Source organism: Erpetoichthys calabaricus, chromosome 12, assembly GCF_900747795.2.
Source record: "Erpetoichthys calabaricus chromosome 12, fErpCal1.3, whole genome shotgun sequence".
Classification (NCBI taxonomy): Eukaryota; Metazoa; Chordata; class Cladistia; order Polypteriformes; family Polypteridae; genus Erpetoichthys; species Erpetoichthys calabaricus.
The window spans coordinates 37,191,326-37,206,052 of NC_041405.2; the positions used below are offsets into that span (position 1 = coordinate 37,191,326).

At 40.4% G+C, this 14,727-nt stretch overlaps 1 protein-coding gene across 1 annotated transcript in view; it reads right to left on the reverse strand.

Annotated features, from left to right (window-relative positions):
- The window catches only part of uprt (uracil phosphoribosyltransferase (FUR1) homolog (S. cerevisiae)), a 68,588-nt gene that overhangs the window by 21,149 nt on the left and 32,712 nt on the right, over positions 1–14,727 (reverse strand). Inside the window, exon 4 of the mRNA XM_028815414.2 lies at positions 8,472–8,534. Within this exon, the coding sequence (XP_028671247.1) occupies positions 8,472–8,534 (63 nt within the window). The remainder of the gene's footprint in view (positions 1–8,471; positions 8,535–14,727) is intronic.

A 14,727-nucleotide genomic window follows, 5' to 3' on the forward strand; every position in this document is an offset into this window, starting at 1 on the left:
TTTTTCAATTGAAACTGGCTATGGCGATCAGAATCATTGGTTACAGTGGGTATTATATTCGGCTAAGCAAGTAAATCAATCTGATTGCTACGCCTGTGCTACGGCCAGGCCACATTTGGCTACTGTCCCTTTCCCTCTTTCTAATATTTCTGACCCTGTTGGTCTTCCTGGTCTCCTTGCCCTTTTTACCTCTCCATCCACACCGGAAGACTCTAACTGCATTACACTTTCTCTCCTCTTCCCCCCCCCCCACTCCTCAAATGACTCCCCCGATGTTCCAGTCTCATGAAGGCAATTTTACCTGCTTCTCTAGTAATTATAGCTCCCCCTTCCGAGGTACTAATGTTGGTCATATCCCTTCTTCCTTCTGTTCCCAGACTTTCCAGGTTAACTCCACCTCATTTAATTCTACATTATCACATTTCCTGTTGACACAGTCCAATCCGCATGCTGATATTTGGTGGATGTGCAGTACATTAAAATTACTTGATATTCTTCCCCCTGTTTGGACTGGCACATGCGCATTAACCCAACTTGTTATGCCTTTCCGCCTCCTCCCTTTGAATTCTCCTCGCGTGTCGTCCAGCTCGGGCCGACGTCGTCGACCCCGCTCTGCTGACCCCTCCACATTCTCTCTTCACGGCCCTGGCGTTTACTTTGATTCCATTGGTGTCCCTCGCGGAGTCCCTGATAAATTTAAAGCGCGAGATCAAGTTGCTGCCGGATTTGAGTCTATTTTCCCCCAAGTTATAATAAATAAAAATGTAGATTGGATTAATTACTTATATTAAAACCAACAGCGTTTCCTGAATTTTACTAAAGAGACTGTTGAAGGGATACATGAACAGCTTGATAGAACATCCCTTATGACTTGGCAAAATCAATTAGCATTAGATATGCTCCTTGCTGAAAAGGGGGGTGTATGTGCTATGTTTGGTGATGCGTGCTGCACTTACATCCCTAATAATACGGCTCCCGATGGCTCAATCACCCGTGCTTTGACAGGTTTAACTGCCCTTTCAAATGAATTAGCTACCAATTCTGGCATTTCTAACCCCTGGGATCAATGGTTTATGTCTACTTTTGGATCCTGGGACCAAAGGCTCAGGTCAGTTTTTATTTCACTGGCCGTTGCTTTTATCATTCTGTTGCTTGTGGCCTGCTGTATAGTCCCCCTAATTAGATCTATTGTGTCCCAATATTTCACTGCCTCCGTGGCCAAGGCTTATATGTTACACGAAGAATGCATGCTTCCCATTTCTTCCTCCTTTCCTTCCACTCCTTCCCCTTCTCCTACTCTCTCCCTTGTTACTCCTGTGTAACCCATATTTTTGTTGGTTCAAAAAAGGGGGGAATGTAGAAGAAGAATGTTCTCCTCAGCACCATGTATTTTGTGTGTTTAGTAAATTAGAATTTTTATAATAACTATTTTTGTAACTTGCCAGTGAGAGGCGCTTTGGATTATGAACTAACAAAAATATGTTATTCCAGGGTTCAGGAAAAATAGTGTCCACATGAATAAAATCTAAGCTGTGTCTTGTTTTCCCCTTCTCAGAGTGAATGTTTCAGGGACAAGGTCACAAGGCTGCAGAAAGTACATGTAGTTTATGCAAAGGCGTCTCTCCTGTGCTTAGCTTTGAAAACACAGATAATGCTTAGCTCAACAGACCTATTGTTTAACTTTACTGTTTTGATAAGGATGTTCTTTCTGTCTGGTTAATCATGAAATGCTGAATTATAAAACCCCTCCTAATTTTTTCCTCGGGGTTCAATTGAGCTTTGCGGCAATAAGTTATACTCTTTTGAATCTCTACTTACTGTGACTCCAAATTAATAAACAGGAGAATTTAGCAACTATTATCTGCCTGCTTTTCAGTGTGCCTTTTTTCGTCCACAATAGCAATATGACCACCTCCCACCTGAAGTGATTTTAAGGCTTGGCTGGGAGGAAGTTTAACATATTTCGTGTTAAAGGGAGTTTGAGTCTTCAGTTGGGAACAGAATTTGGGGCAAAGGCGTACTAGTGAGACTAAGAGGTCTGGGGTACAACAGAGATGGGATAGCTTAGGAATAGTCTACCTTTTTCTATTAGGTCAGCACCGACTTTGGTCACTTTTAAATCCCACCTGAAAGCCTATCTTTTGGTCATGTATATACTGTATGTATTTGATGTATTTATGGCAGTTGAACAGCCCTTTGGTCAACTTCTGTCTTTTTTAAATGTGCTCTATAAATAAAATTTGACTTTACTTAACTTGATAGAGAAAGTGCAAAAGAGAGTGCTTGGTATTACTGGATTGGAATAGAGCAGGCAATCCAGTCAACCATGAAAGGATTGAAGGCCCATTTGAGAAGGCCAGGAGAAGGGGTAATGTTTTGTTTCGTTTTTAACTTGTATTTTTCATTATTTATCCTGGTTTTGAAGAGCAAAATTATGCTAGTCTTTTGTGCAGCAACTCTTTCTTATGGACAGTTTTTGGAGAGGCAATTTAAAAATATAAGAAGCAGTTTTACTTCTGATAAAAACGTGTATTAGACTCTTCATGCAGCAAAGCAGATTACAGATATTCCCCACCTAATGACATACCTGTTTATCGACCGTGCGGACTTGCGAAAAGCTCTCCAGCCAGTTGATACTGTATGCTGTGTGAGAACTTTGGTCATGGAAACAGCAGCACAGCGCACGTCAGTGTCAAGCATCTCCTCTTGCCTCACCCTTTCTCAGTCTCAGGCTCATTCCCACTGTCAGTCAGTATTTGCCGAGACACATGTGCATGTTCAGAGTCTGGCGCGCTGCATTTTTTTTTCCCCTGCCCTGTCAGTGTGCCACCACACACCTGTCATGTGATCCACCCCACTGGACCAGCTGTGCTTTTCTGTCACAAGAGGTGCAGAGGTCCACCTGCGATTACAATGAGGGGTTTTATAATCTGGCTACATACTACATGTCTATTAGTAGGATTTGAGCTCTTACACTGTGGGTTTGAAGTCCAAGCTCCAAAGCCTTAACCACTGTACCATATTGTGAAAAGTATTTGGTTAAATAGCATTTCTGATACATCCAATTAATTGAGGACACTATAAATGAGGTCCTTTTGCTTATGAAATTTCCCAGGAGAAGCTGGGTAATACTGATAGCATATGAATAAACTTCTGTTTGTATTTGAGACTAGTTAACAATACAATCTCAATACTATATTTAATCATGCAACATGTAACCTCTGTGGCTGATGCTGATAAACAGGATAAATACTGCGGTTAAACAGTGTACTAATTGTTAATATGCTTTCGTAGGCTATTTACTCAAATAATTAGTAAAAAAAAACCTTTAACATTACTGAATGGAATAACTATTTTAAACAGGCAGGACAAAATGCATTTTCCTTTTTTCCCTTTAGCATGACACATAAAACATTTACTTTAGCTCCAGGCATGCTTTGACTGGAACATAATATCAAACCTCCACTTGAGCAAAAACAGTAAGGTTCTCTGTGGGATTGCGACAGAGAGACATAGACTAGCACTGCCAGCGTGGAGAGTTGCTTGCATACTGAAGTGACTTTAGCTGCAGGTGGAAGTCCCGTTTTACTTATGGTGCCAAGCAGAGTTGGGTTGTGGTGCAGCAGTCTATTAGCCAGTGAAGGTGCTGTGAAGAAGCTGTCTGTTGTTACGGTTCTGTATTTGTCCAGAATAAGCTTTATGACCACAGACTCAGAAAGTCTTTGCCGTGGGTTGTAACTCAGAACACAGCTCTCAACAAAATGATGCCAGATGTCCAAAATCACAGTGGAAAGTTTGTAACTCTTCAGCTGTAGAATCAGCAAAGCGTTGGCAACTTTTACGCACCATGAACCATGGCAATCGTTAACCCCTCTCTATGAGTCTATGTGGGCTTATGCATCACTGCTGTTGTCCCTAAACGCTTTCCAATAATACCACTTACAGCTGACCGTGGAATATCTAGCAGGGATGAAATTTCACTTGTCTTATTGCAAAGGTCAAACTGTCTTATTGCAAAGGTGGCATCCTATCACAGTACCACACAAAGTCACTGAGCTCTTCAGAACGACCCATTTTGTTTCACAAATGTTTGTAAATGGAGAGTGCATGGCTAGGTGCTTGATTGTATATACCTGTGGCAAGGGGTCTGATTGAAAGACCTGCATTCAATAATTAAGAGGTGTGTCCCAATACTTTTGTCCATATAGTGCACATACAAACACGGCTCCCCACAAGGAGTAGTAGCCTGCCTCCTCTCACTTATTGTGCTAATGTTCATAATTAGCCTGCTAACAAGCTATGCTATCAAGACATGATAACTGTGCCAAACACCAGAGATTGTAACTATACAAGGTGTAACCAATGACAGGGGAAATAGAAGGAAAGAAACACTAACCAGGCCTATTATCTTTCTATGGGTGTTAATGAAAACCTCTTCATGGGCCATTAGTACTCCAGGACAAAGCATTTCCTCCATCCAGGAGACAACAGGAGCCAAACAAAGAAATACACTGGTGCTTTGTATCTTGGGTTCTGAGACTAATATTGTTAGTAAATTTGTAGAAGAAAGTCAGGCAACATATTTGCATAGGTATTTCTGTTTAAGGGTAGTACTGTAGCTGAAAATAATAACCAGTATGAAGGTTAAAACTTTGGCATATACAAGTTTCTCTATCAAAACGTCACAGACTACCTATAATGATAATCAGCACCGCCTACCAAATTAAGCAGGCGGTATGATTCTTGTAATCGCATAAAAATGTATTCATGTTACCAGCTAAAAATCTTACAAAACTTATATAAGATAGAAGGGTTTTTTTTTTGTATTTTTTCTTGTGCAATTCTTTAAAATACAAAAATCAAGATGGGAAAATATGTAAAAAAAAAAAAATGTAAAAAATGTGTGCCCCCAAATAAGTGGTTTGGAAAAGCTGCCTTTGATTTATGTTTTGTGCCGTTTGTTTGTTATTCCTTGCAACAAATGAAACACATTGATCTGTTCTGCTATATTCCTTTTAGTGTTCAACTTTTAATTAGAATATTTTCAATATGGTATTTTTGAGAGTCAAGGTTTTCATTAGTTTTTTGAAAGTACTTATTAAAATCAAAGGTTGTGAGGCCTATTGTGGCTCTGCAGAAAGCAGAAACCAACTAAACCCACAAGAAATGTAAGCATTCTCTGAAAAGAATTAGGTATTTTATATTATGCAGTAATCAGAATTGTTTAATGTAAATCTTTGTTGTTAAGATGTTTAAATACTGTAGCTTGTTTGTTATTACAAAATTTATTCGGAAAACATAATTTTTATTCTTAAATTACAAAGCCGGTTTCAGGTTGAGTTGAGAATGTATTTAAAATTCCACTTTTTGCTAACATAAAATTGTAAACAACAAAGCCCATATAGGGATCAGGTAGACAGATAGACTTTTTATCCCAACAGTGAAATCTGTCGTTTAATGAGAGCAAAATAAATAAAGAAAAGTAGGCAAGAAAAAAATGACACAAAACAATTACTAAATAGAAAGAAAACTTCTGCATTGTGAGGCATTATAAAAGTGAATTGTTATTGTTAATATGGAGCTCCAGTAGCATTTTTAGACACATTTCTGCTAAATAATTTGTTAGCTGAAAATGCTCAAAGTTAGTGTCAGAGAGAGAGAGCTACTTTATACCTGTATTCCACAGCATGAATTGCTATCACTAACCCAATGTCATGTTATCATGGTAATTTAAGAAAATCTGTGTAGGAAATTGACATTAAAGTACATGACTGCAAACTGTACAATTACAGTGCATCCGTAAAGTATTCACAGCGCATCACTTTTTCCACATTTTGTTATGTTACAGCCTTTTTCCAAAATGGATTAAATTCAGGCGGCACGGTGGCGCAGTGGGTAGCGCTGCTGCCTCGCAGTTGGGAGACCTGGGGACCCGGGTTCGCTTCCCGGATCCTCCCTGCGTGGAGTTTGCATGTTCTCCCCGTGTCTGCGTGGGTTTCCTCCGGGCGCTCCGGTTTCCTCCCACAGTCCAAAGACATGCAGGTTAGGTGGATTGGCGATTCTAAATTGGCCCTAGTGTGTGCTTGGTGTGTGGGTGTGTTTGTGTGTGTCCTGCGGTGGGTTGGCACCCTGCCCAGGATTGGTTCCCTGCCTTGTGCCCTGTGTTGGCTGGGATTGGCTCCAGCAGACCCCCGTGACCCTGTGTTCGGATTCAGCGGGTTGGAGAATGGATGGATGGATGGATGGATTAAATTCATTTTTTTCCTCAGAATTCTACACACAACACCCCATAATGACAAAGTGAAAAAAGTTTGAGATTTTTGCAAATTTATTAAAAATAAAAAAATTGACATAGCACATGTACATAAGTATTCACAGCCTTTGCCGTGAAGCTCAAAACTGAGCTCAGGTGCATCCTGATCATCCTTGAGATGTTTCTGCAGCTTAATTGGAGTCCACCTGTGGTAAATTCAGTTGATTGGACATGATTTGGAAAGGCACACACCTGTCTATATAAGGTCCCACAGCTGACAGTTCATGTCAGAGCGCAAACCAAGCATGAAGTCAAAGGAATTGTCTGTAGACCTCCGAGACAGGATTGTCTCGAGGCACAAATCTGGGGAAGGTTACAGAAAAATTTCTGCTGCTTTGAAGGTCCCAATGAGCACAGTGGCCTCCATCATCCGTAAGTGGAAGAAGTTCGAAACCACCAGCACTCTTCCTAGAGCTGGCCGGCCATCTAAACTGAGTGATCGGAGGAGAAGGGCCTTAGTCAGGGAGGTGACCAAGAACCCGATGGTCACTCTGTCAGAGCTCCAGAGGTCCTCTGTGGAGAGAGGAGAACCTTCCAGAAGGACAACCATCTCTAAGCAATCCAACAATCAGGCCTGTATGGTAGAGTGGCCAGACGGAAGCCACTCCTTAGTAAAAGGCACATGGCAGCCCGCCTGGAGTTTGCCAAAAGGCACCTGAAGGACTCTCAGACCATGAGAAAGAAAATTCTCTGGTCTGATGAGACAAAGATAGAACTCTTTGGTGTGAATGCCAGGCGTCACGTTTGGAGGAAACCAGGCACCGCTCATCACCAGGCCAATACCATCCCTACAGTGAAGCATGGTGGTGGCAACATCATGCTGTGGGGAAGTTTTTTAGCGGCAGGGACTGGGACACTAGTCAGGATAAAGGGAAAGATGACTGCAGCAATGTACAGAGACATCCTGGATGAAAACCTGCTCCAGAGCGCTCTTGACCTCAGACTGGGGCGACGGTTCATCTTTCAGCAAGACAACGACCCTAAGCACACAGCCAAGATATCAAAGGAGTGGCTTCAGGACAACTCTGTGAACGTCCTTTAGTGGCCCAGCCAGAGCTCAGACTTTAATCCGATTGAACATCTCTGGAGAGATCTTCAAATGGCTGTGCACCGACGCTTCCCATCCAACCTGATGAAGCTTGAGAGGTGCTGCAAAGAGGAATGGGCGAAACTGGCCAAGGATAGGTGTGCCAAGCTTGTGGCATCTTATTCAAAAAGACTTGAGGCTGTAATTGCTGCCAAAGGTGCATCAACAAAGTATTGAGCAAAGGCTGTGAATACTTATGTACATGGGATTTCTCAGTTTTTTTTATTTTTAATAAATTTGCAAAAACCTCAAGTAAACTTTTTTCATGTTGTCATTATGGGGTGTTGTGTGTAGAATTCTGAGGAAAAAATGAATTTAATCAATTTTGGAATAAGGCTGTAACATAACAAAATGTGGAAAAAGTGATGCGCTGTGAATACTTTCCAGATGCACTGTATTTGCCTGTCTATACCAGGGATTCCCAATTGGTCTTACCATTTACATTAAAGTGAAAAGCCATTAATTCAGTATAGTATATTCTTGTTAGGTTTAAGTAACTTTTGAATAAACAATTGAAATCCTTGTTACTAGTGGTCACTAAGACTTTTCTATTATCATGCCTTTCCCTGCGTCCTTTGGAGAGGTTTACCATCAGTGCTACCAAATCAGGTTATTCCTCCAGGCACTGGAACAAGACCTTATAATGTATGTGATCATTAATCTGCCAAAGTTATCAATGTTTGCTTTCATTATAGGGGCATTGAGAAGTCCCCAGAGAAGAGATGAGAGACCAAAGACGCTAGATAGCAAATGGCAGATGGGTAACCGGGAATTCACTCATTAAATTGTGATGCCTCATGTAGTCTACTATAAAAATAAAACACAACAAAGCTTGAAAGAACTGTACTTTAGAGTATTTAATAAATATATTTAAAACTGGAAGTGCACACTAATACCATGAACAGGAGTCAGTGTGAATGTGCCCTTACATTTTTAAACTAAAAATCAAAATCTAAAAGGCACATATAAAACGTGATCCTAAATTTTTGTTTTCTGCACGGTTTATTTTTCACTATAAAAGGTATTAAACTAAAAAAAAATGCACAGAACATTTCAGAAAAGGCAACTTACCACTTCTCATTATGCTTACACCACAGTTACCCTTCTCAAACTTCACTCCTTCATACTTGTGCCCTAAAGATAAAGAACACAGTATTTACATAAACCATTTATTTCAGCCAGGTATATACAGGGTACAGTACAATATTCCATGTACTGCTTTTGCTATGAACATCCACTAGGTGTTTAAGTGTTTGGTTGGGCATGGGGGTATGGAAAGGGCAGCATCACTTAAAATAAAGAACAGATACTGGAATTAGCCTTTTTTTCCTTTTCTTAGAACTTTAATGACAATAAAGAAACTTCATCTTGTATTTAGCCATTGATTTATGTTTCAGCCAGGTCACTCTAATTCATAGTGGAGAAATGTTGAAGCCTAACCCAACGGCATCAAAATGAACCAACTCTGCACATGGCAAACTAATCACCACATTAGACTTAGCTGTCACCCATGGCTCCGTCCGCGTAGTAATGAAACAGGACAGTGAGGAGGGCACTGCCCGGCCCCCTACTCCTGACTTCATGTTTCCCCCTTCCCTCGGCCCACAGCCTCTGTTGTGGAAATATCACTCCTGTAAGCGAACTATGATTCTTAGCGCAATTGCAAAGTTGCAAAATCAACTAGAATGTTCAAGCAAATTCTAGAACACAACCTGATCTAAATCTGTTAAGTAGTTCTCTCGTTCACTAATTAAGTGGAGGTAAGGAACGCCCTGAGGCTGGCACATGACTGAGGAGGGCCCTGCCCCCTTCCCCTCGGCCCGCTGCGTGTCTCTTGGATTACCGCAAATAAATTGGTACAACAAGCGAACTATGATACATGCTGCAATGACAGAAGTTGTAAAATCAACTGGAATGTTCAAGCAGATTATAGAAAAAGACCCGATCTAAATCCGTTAAGTAGTTCTCTTATGAAAAGCGAACAGACATGTGAACAGACAGGCAGACGTTGAATTTTATATACAGTATATAGAGATGTAGAGGGATATTAGAGTACCTGGAGAAATCATATGTAAACTTCAGGATAAAATGCACACTCGAGACACATAACTAAAAAAGAATTCAAATCTAGTTTCAGCTGGAAACATCTAAACCAGTGGTTTTCAAAGTTCAGTCCTCCAGGCCCCATGTAGCTGCAGGTTATTGTTCCAACCAGTTTCTCAATCACTCTAATTGATCTCATTGTTTAATTATCAAACCATTTTTTCATTTTATTGTGCATTTAGAAAAAATGCAGCAGTGACACTGGGGAAAAAAAATACAGGGCGAGCCAAAAAGAAGTCCCACATTTCAAATGTTAATTCTACAAAAACGCTACAAGATAAAATACATTTCATTATGGCACATGAAACGGTATACAAAATAGATTTTTTTCACTGTGTTTTAAAAATGATGTCTTGGTGGAAAGACATCAAGACGATTTCTGAACGTTTGCATGACTCGTTTGGCCATTTTGTGGTGAATAATGTCCTTGAGAACTTCAAGGTTTTGAGGTTGGTGTGTATACCTTCAACTTGAGATAACCCCACAAGAAGAAATCGCACGGAGAGAGATCAGGCGAATGTGAAGACCACCCGAAATTGCAACACAGGGAGATCAGCCTCCCTGGAAACATTTCCCGCAAAACTTGCATGGATCTCTGCACCGTATGAGCTGTTGCTCCATCCTGTTGAAACCAGGCATCCAGCACATTCATGTCTTCCAGTTGGGGCCGCAAAACGTTCTCTAGCATTTCAAGGTGTTCTGAAGTGACGGTGACCGTTGCTCCCCCCTCCTCAATAAAGTAAGCCCTACAATGACAAATTCTGCAACAGTAACTGCAAACTGTAACATGCTCACTGTGCAGGGGTCTCTGATGAAGCTCACGAGGGATTGTTTCAGCCCAATAACGAATGTTTTGCTTATTTATACAATTCAAATAGAAATATGCCTCGTCACTGAACATGATGATGGCATCTCGATGAACGGTTTGCAGAATGTTCACGCACAACACTGTATGGCTCCCCCAGTCTCTCTCAGAGAGTTCCTCCACTACCATCATTTTGTATGGATGGAAATTAAGGTCCTCACGTAAGATTCTCTTCAAAGATGTTGTAGCGGGGCTACATAGCAAGAGAGTTTTTCAATGTTTGTACTGAGTGCGTTTTGTTTCCATCGTCCCGTTTGCTGTTTAATGTGTGCGTCAGTGAATGTCGTCACCGTAAATTCAGGGGGGACAGATGATGGAGGGAGACCACAGCCCCAAAATGGAAAGCACCGGTTTATAATCAATCAATTACATCTGGTGCAGTACTATATAAACAATCAGGAGAGAACAGGGAGGAGGGAGGAGAAAGACGGAGATTACATTTCACCACAACAAACCAACTTCATCTGTTGTTTTCAACATCGTGCTTTTATAACCAGTTTGTTTTTCATTCTGCCGGACTTACTTCAAATCAATCATCACCAGAGACCCAGGGGTTGGAATACATCATCCACCACAAGCCGAGGATTCACGGTGAGGTTGCTCCATTTTTTCCGGAAAATACAAACACATCACTTATCTGTTGACCAGTCATCCGCATTCAGGACAGTTGTATACTCGGACTCAAGCTCACTATCATTGGCATTTTCCGTATTCTTTCATTGTTATTTGCGTTTGTTATATGTTACTGGGACAAGGGAGGGTTTGTTATTGTGTATATATATGGTGTTGTCACGTTGCTGCTTTGGAGGAGGGATATACTTATATATTCTACGTGGGGAATGTGCAGTGGTGTTTTGTTGTGTTCTATTTAATATATTCACTTATTTGACATATTTGCTTTTTTTGTGCTTATCTTTAACCCATCAATTGTGGGGAAAAGTTTTATTTGTTCGAGGTACGGCTTGGTATTTATAGATTAGCCTCAGTAATTTATCCAGGCCACAGGTCTTGGAAGTGTAGCTGCCGGCCAGGTAAGGGGTCGGCCGTTACAATGTGTTGGAACTGCCTTAGGCAGAAGCATGTTTGCGTGCTGAATGTCTAGGAGACTGCAACATTGATGCCCTTACAGCTTGGATTTATTCAGGTGTTCGTACAGTCCGAGGGCAGCCTGGAGATTTTCTGCTCCAATGTTGTACCCATCTGTCTAAATTTAGCCACCCACTGAAGAACTGTTTTCCGATCTGGGATGTCACCATTAGGAGGAATGCAGAAGTGCATTTGGAAGGCGTGTTGCATAGTGATGATGGATTTGTTGTTTTTGAAGAATGCTTCGACAGCAAAAGCCCTGTGCGCACCGGAGCAAGGCATGTTGCCGACTGAAAACTACAAGGGATCACCTGTCAAAGGACCCCCACACCAACACACTCCGCTGGCTCTAACTCACGTAATGACCTTGAGAAATGTGGTACTTCATTTTGGCTCAGCCTGTAATATGACATAATTTCCTGTGTCTTTAAATGCTTACCTTTGTTTTTTTATTCACTTTTTCTGTTCAGTTTGCTTTCATAATTGTATCCCAGTACAGACAATGTTAAGAACAGCAGAAACCAGCACAAATGACTCTTAAAAGAGCAGCTAATTCAAAGCCAATATTGTGATTATTAGTAAATAACATCCAACACAAATAAATTCCTGCTTCGTTCAGTAAAAATAGAGCATAACAAGTATGCAATTTCCAGATGGTTGTAAAATTCATGGAAACTGGGAAAAACAGCTTGCTTAATTAAGGTAGGAATCCAATTTCTTACTACAGAAAAAAAAATCTACTTGACTGAATCTAAAGGCAGACATCAGACACAAAGTAATAGATGTCCAGTAGCATAAACAACCTAAACATCACATTGTCATGTAAAGGGAGGACACTAGTGTTTTGATGTTTTCTTATTCACATGTGCTTAAAGTGTCCAGGGTTGCTAAAGAATCAAAGGGCATCTGCCTGCACACGAATATTTGATTCTGAAACTTGATGGGGAAAAACAATCATCCAAAGGCCTCCTTCAGATACCCCAGTTTGAGAGTGTAAGGCAGTAAAAAAAATATGGAACTGTGTCTGCATGGTTAAAAAAAATCTGTGTTGCTATCTCACAGATCCATATTCCTGGATTCATATTACTGTATGTAACGGGGCTCTGTCTGTGTAAAGTTTTTAAGTTCTTCCGGTGTCCACAGGTGTAATCTGATTTCCTCTTATATCCCAAAAAACTGGAAATTGATTGGGCTATACCAATGGTTCCCCACTGTGGCTGGAGATTTTTGTTCCAACCAGACTCACGATTAGTCATTATAATTGATCTCAATTAATTATGTTGTCATTTTTCTCTTCTCTTCTGCATTCAGTTAAAGCAAAGCAGTAGGGTTTTTACATTTATAAGATATTTACAAATATTTATATTTAGTTCCCTCTAAGATCAGTTTGCAAAAAGTCCACAAACTGATCTTAGAAGAAGTAAAGAAGAAATAATGTTTAGTATTTTCTGCTTTCACCAATCTGCAGGTACAATAAATAATCAGTAATACTTATGTCAAAGGAATAGGTTAAGTTGTGCTTCTTTTCAACTGTCTGAACAAAAATCACTTCAGTTACACCTTTCAGGGACAGCTTTTGTCCAAAGTAAAAAATACAGGTAACACATACTGTACAGTTTGTAATCATCCTGATATAAGGAAATACTGTATACAGTGATCCCTCCTCGATCGCAGGGGTTGCGTTCCAGAACCCCCCGCGAAAGGTGAAAATGTGCGAAGTAAAAACCATATGTTTATATGGTTATTTTTATATTGTCATGCTTGGGTCACAGATTTGCACAGAAACACAGAAGGTTGTACAGAGACAGGAACTTTATTCAAACACTGCAAACAAACATTTGTCTCTTTTTCAAAAGTTTAAACGTGCTCCATGACAAGACAGAGATGACAGTTCCGTCTCACCATTAAAAGAATGCAAGCATATCTTCCTCTTCAAAGGGGTGCGTGTCAGGAGCAGAGAATGTCAGAGAGAAAGAGAGAGAGAGAGAAAAGCAAACAATCAAAAACAGATAGGTGCGGTTCGAGCTTTTAAGTATGCGAAGCACTGTGCGGGAAGCATATTGCTTAACAAAGCAGCCGCAAGTAAGCCCAGCATGGAAGGTAGTCTTTCAGCATTTTTTAGATGAGTGTCTGTATCCTCTAGGAGTGCGAACAGCTCCCCTGCTCACACCCCTCCGTTAGGAGCAGAGAATGTCAGAGCGAGAGAGAGAGAAAAGCAAACAATCAAAAATCAATAGGTGCTGTTCGGGCTTTTAAGTATGTGAAGCACCGTGCAGGAAGCATATCGCGCAAAGCAGCCACAAGTAAGCCCAGCAAGGAAGGGAGCAATGTGAAGATAGTCTTTCAGTGGTTTTTTGACGAGCGTCCGTATCTTCTAGGGGTGCGAACAGCCCCCCTGCTCACAATATATTTGAGGAGTTTTATTTAATACATAATACGTGCTCTGACTGGGTAGCTTCTCAGCCATCTGCCAATAGCGTCCCTTGTATGAAATCAACTGGGCAAACCAACTGAAGAAGCATGTACCAGAAATTAAAAGACCCATTGTCCACTGAAACCCACGAACCAGCGAAAAATCTGCGATATATATTTAAATATGCTTACATATAAAATCCGCGATAGAGTGAAGCCGCAAAAGTTAAAGCATGATATAGCGAGGGATTACTGTATTCGTCTTTTCGTTATTTCTCTGAGTAATAATTCCCCTTTTTTTGTGCTAATGCGATGTTTACTGTCTTTGTTTTGACACTGTCGTTTTTTCTCTGGTACTGTGGAATATACAATAAAATTAGCTATAGAAAATGCCATCAGTTAAAATAAACATTTTAAGTAGACAAATCAAACCATACACGGACACACAATCTGCAAACAAAAGTCACACCACCTTGAACTTCTGACCAGTATCACATGGAACGGGAACATTTCAACACACATGCGTGGTTATATGCCATGTATCTAATGCTAAAATTATTATTTTATCCGGCAGAGTTATATTGGTTGTAAAAAAAAACATTCAACTCCTTGGATGTTTTCACATTTTACAATTATAAGACATTGAATTACAGTGGATTTAAATCTGACTTTTTTGACACTGATCAACAGAAAAAAGACTCTTGAATTTAAAGTGAAAACAGATCTCTGCAAAGTGGTCTAAATTGATTAGCAATGTAAAACACAAAATAATTAATTGTGTAAGTATTCACCTCCTTCAAGTTAATATTTAGTAGATGCATCTTTGGCAGCAAATACGGCCTAGAGCCAGTGAGGATGGGT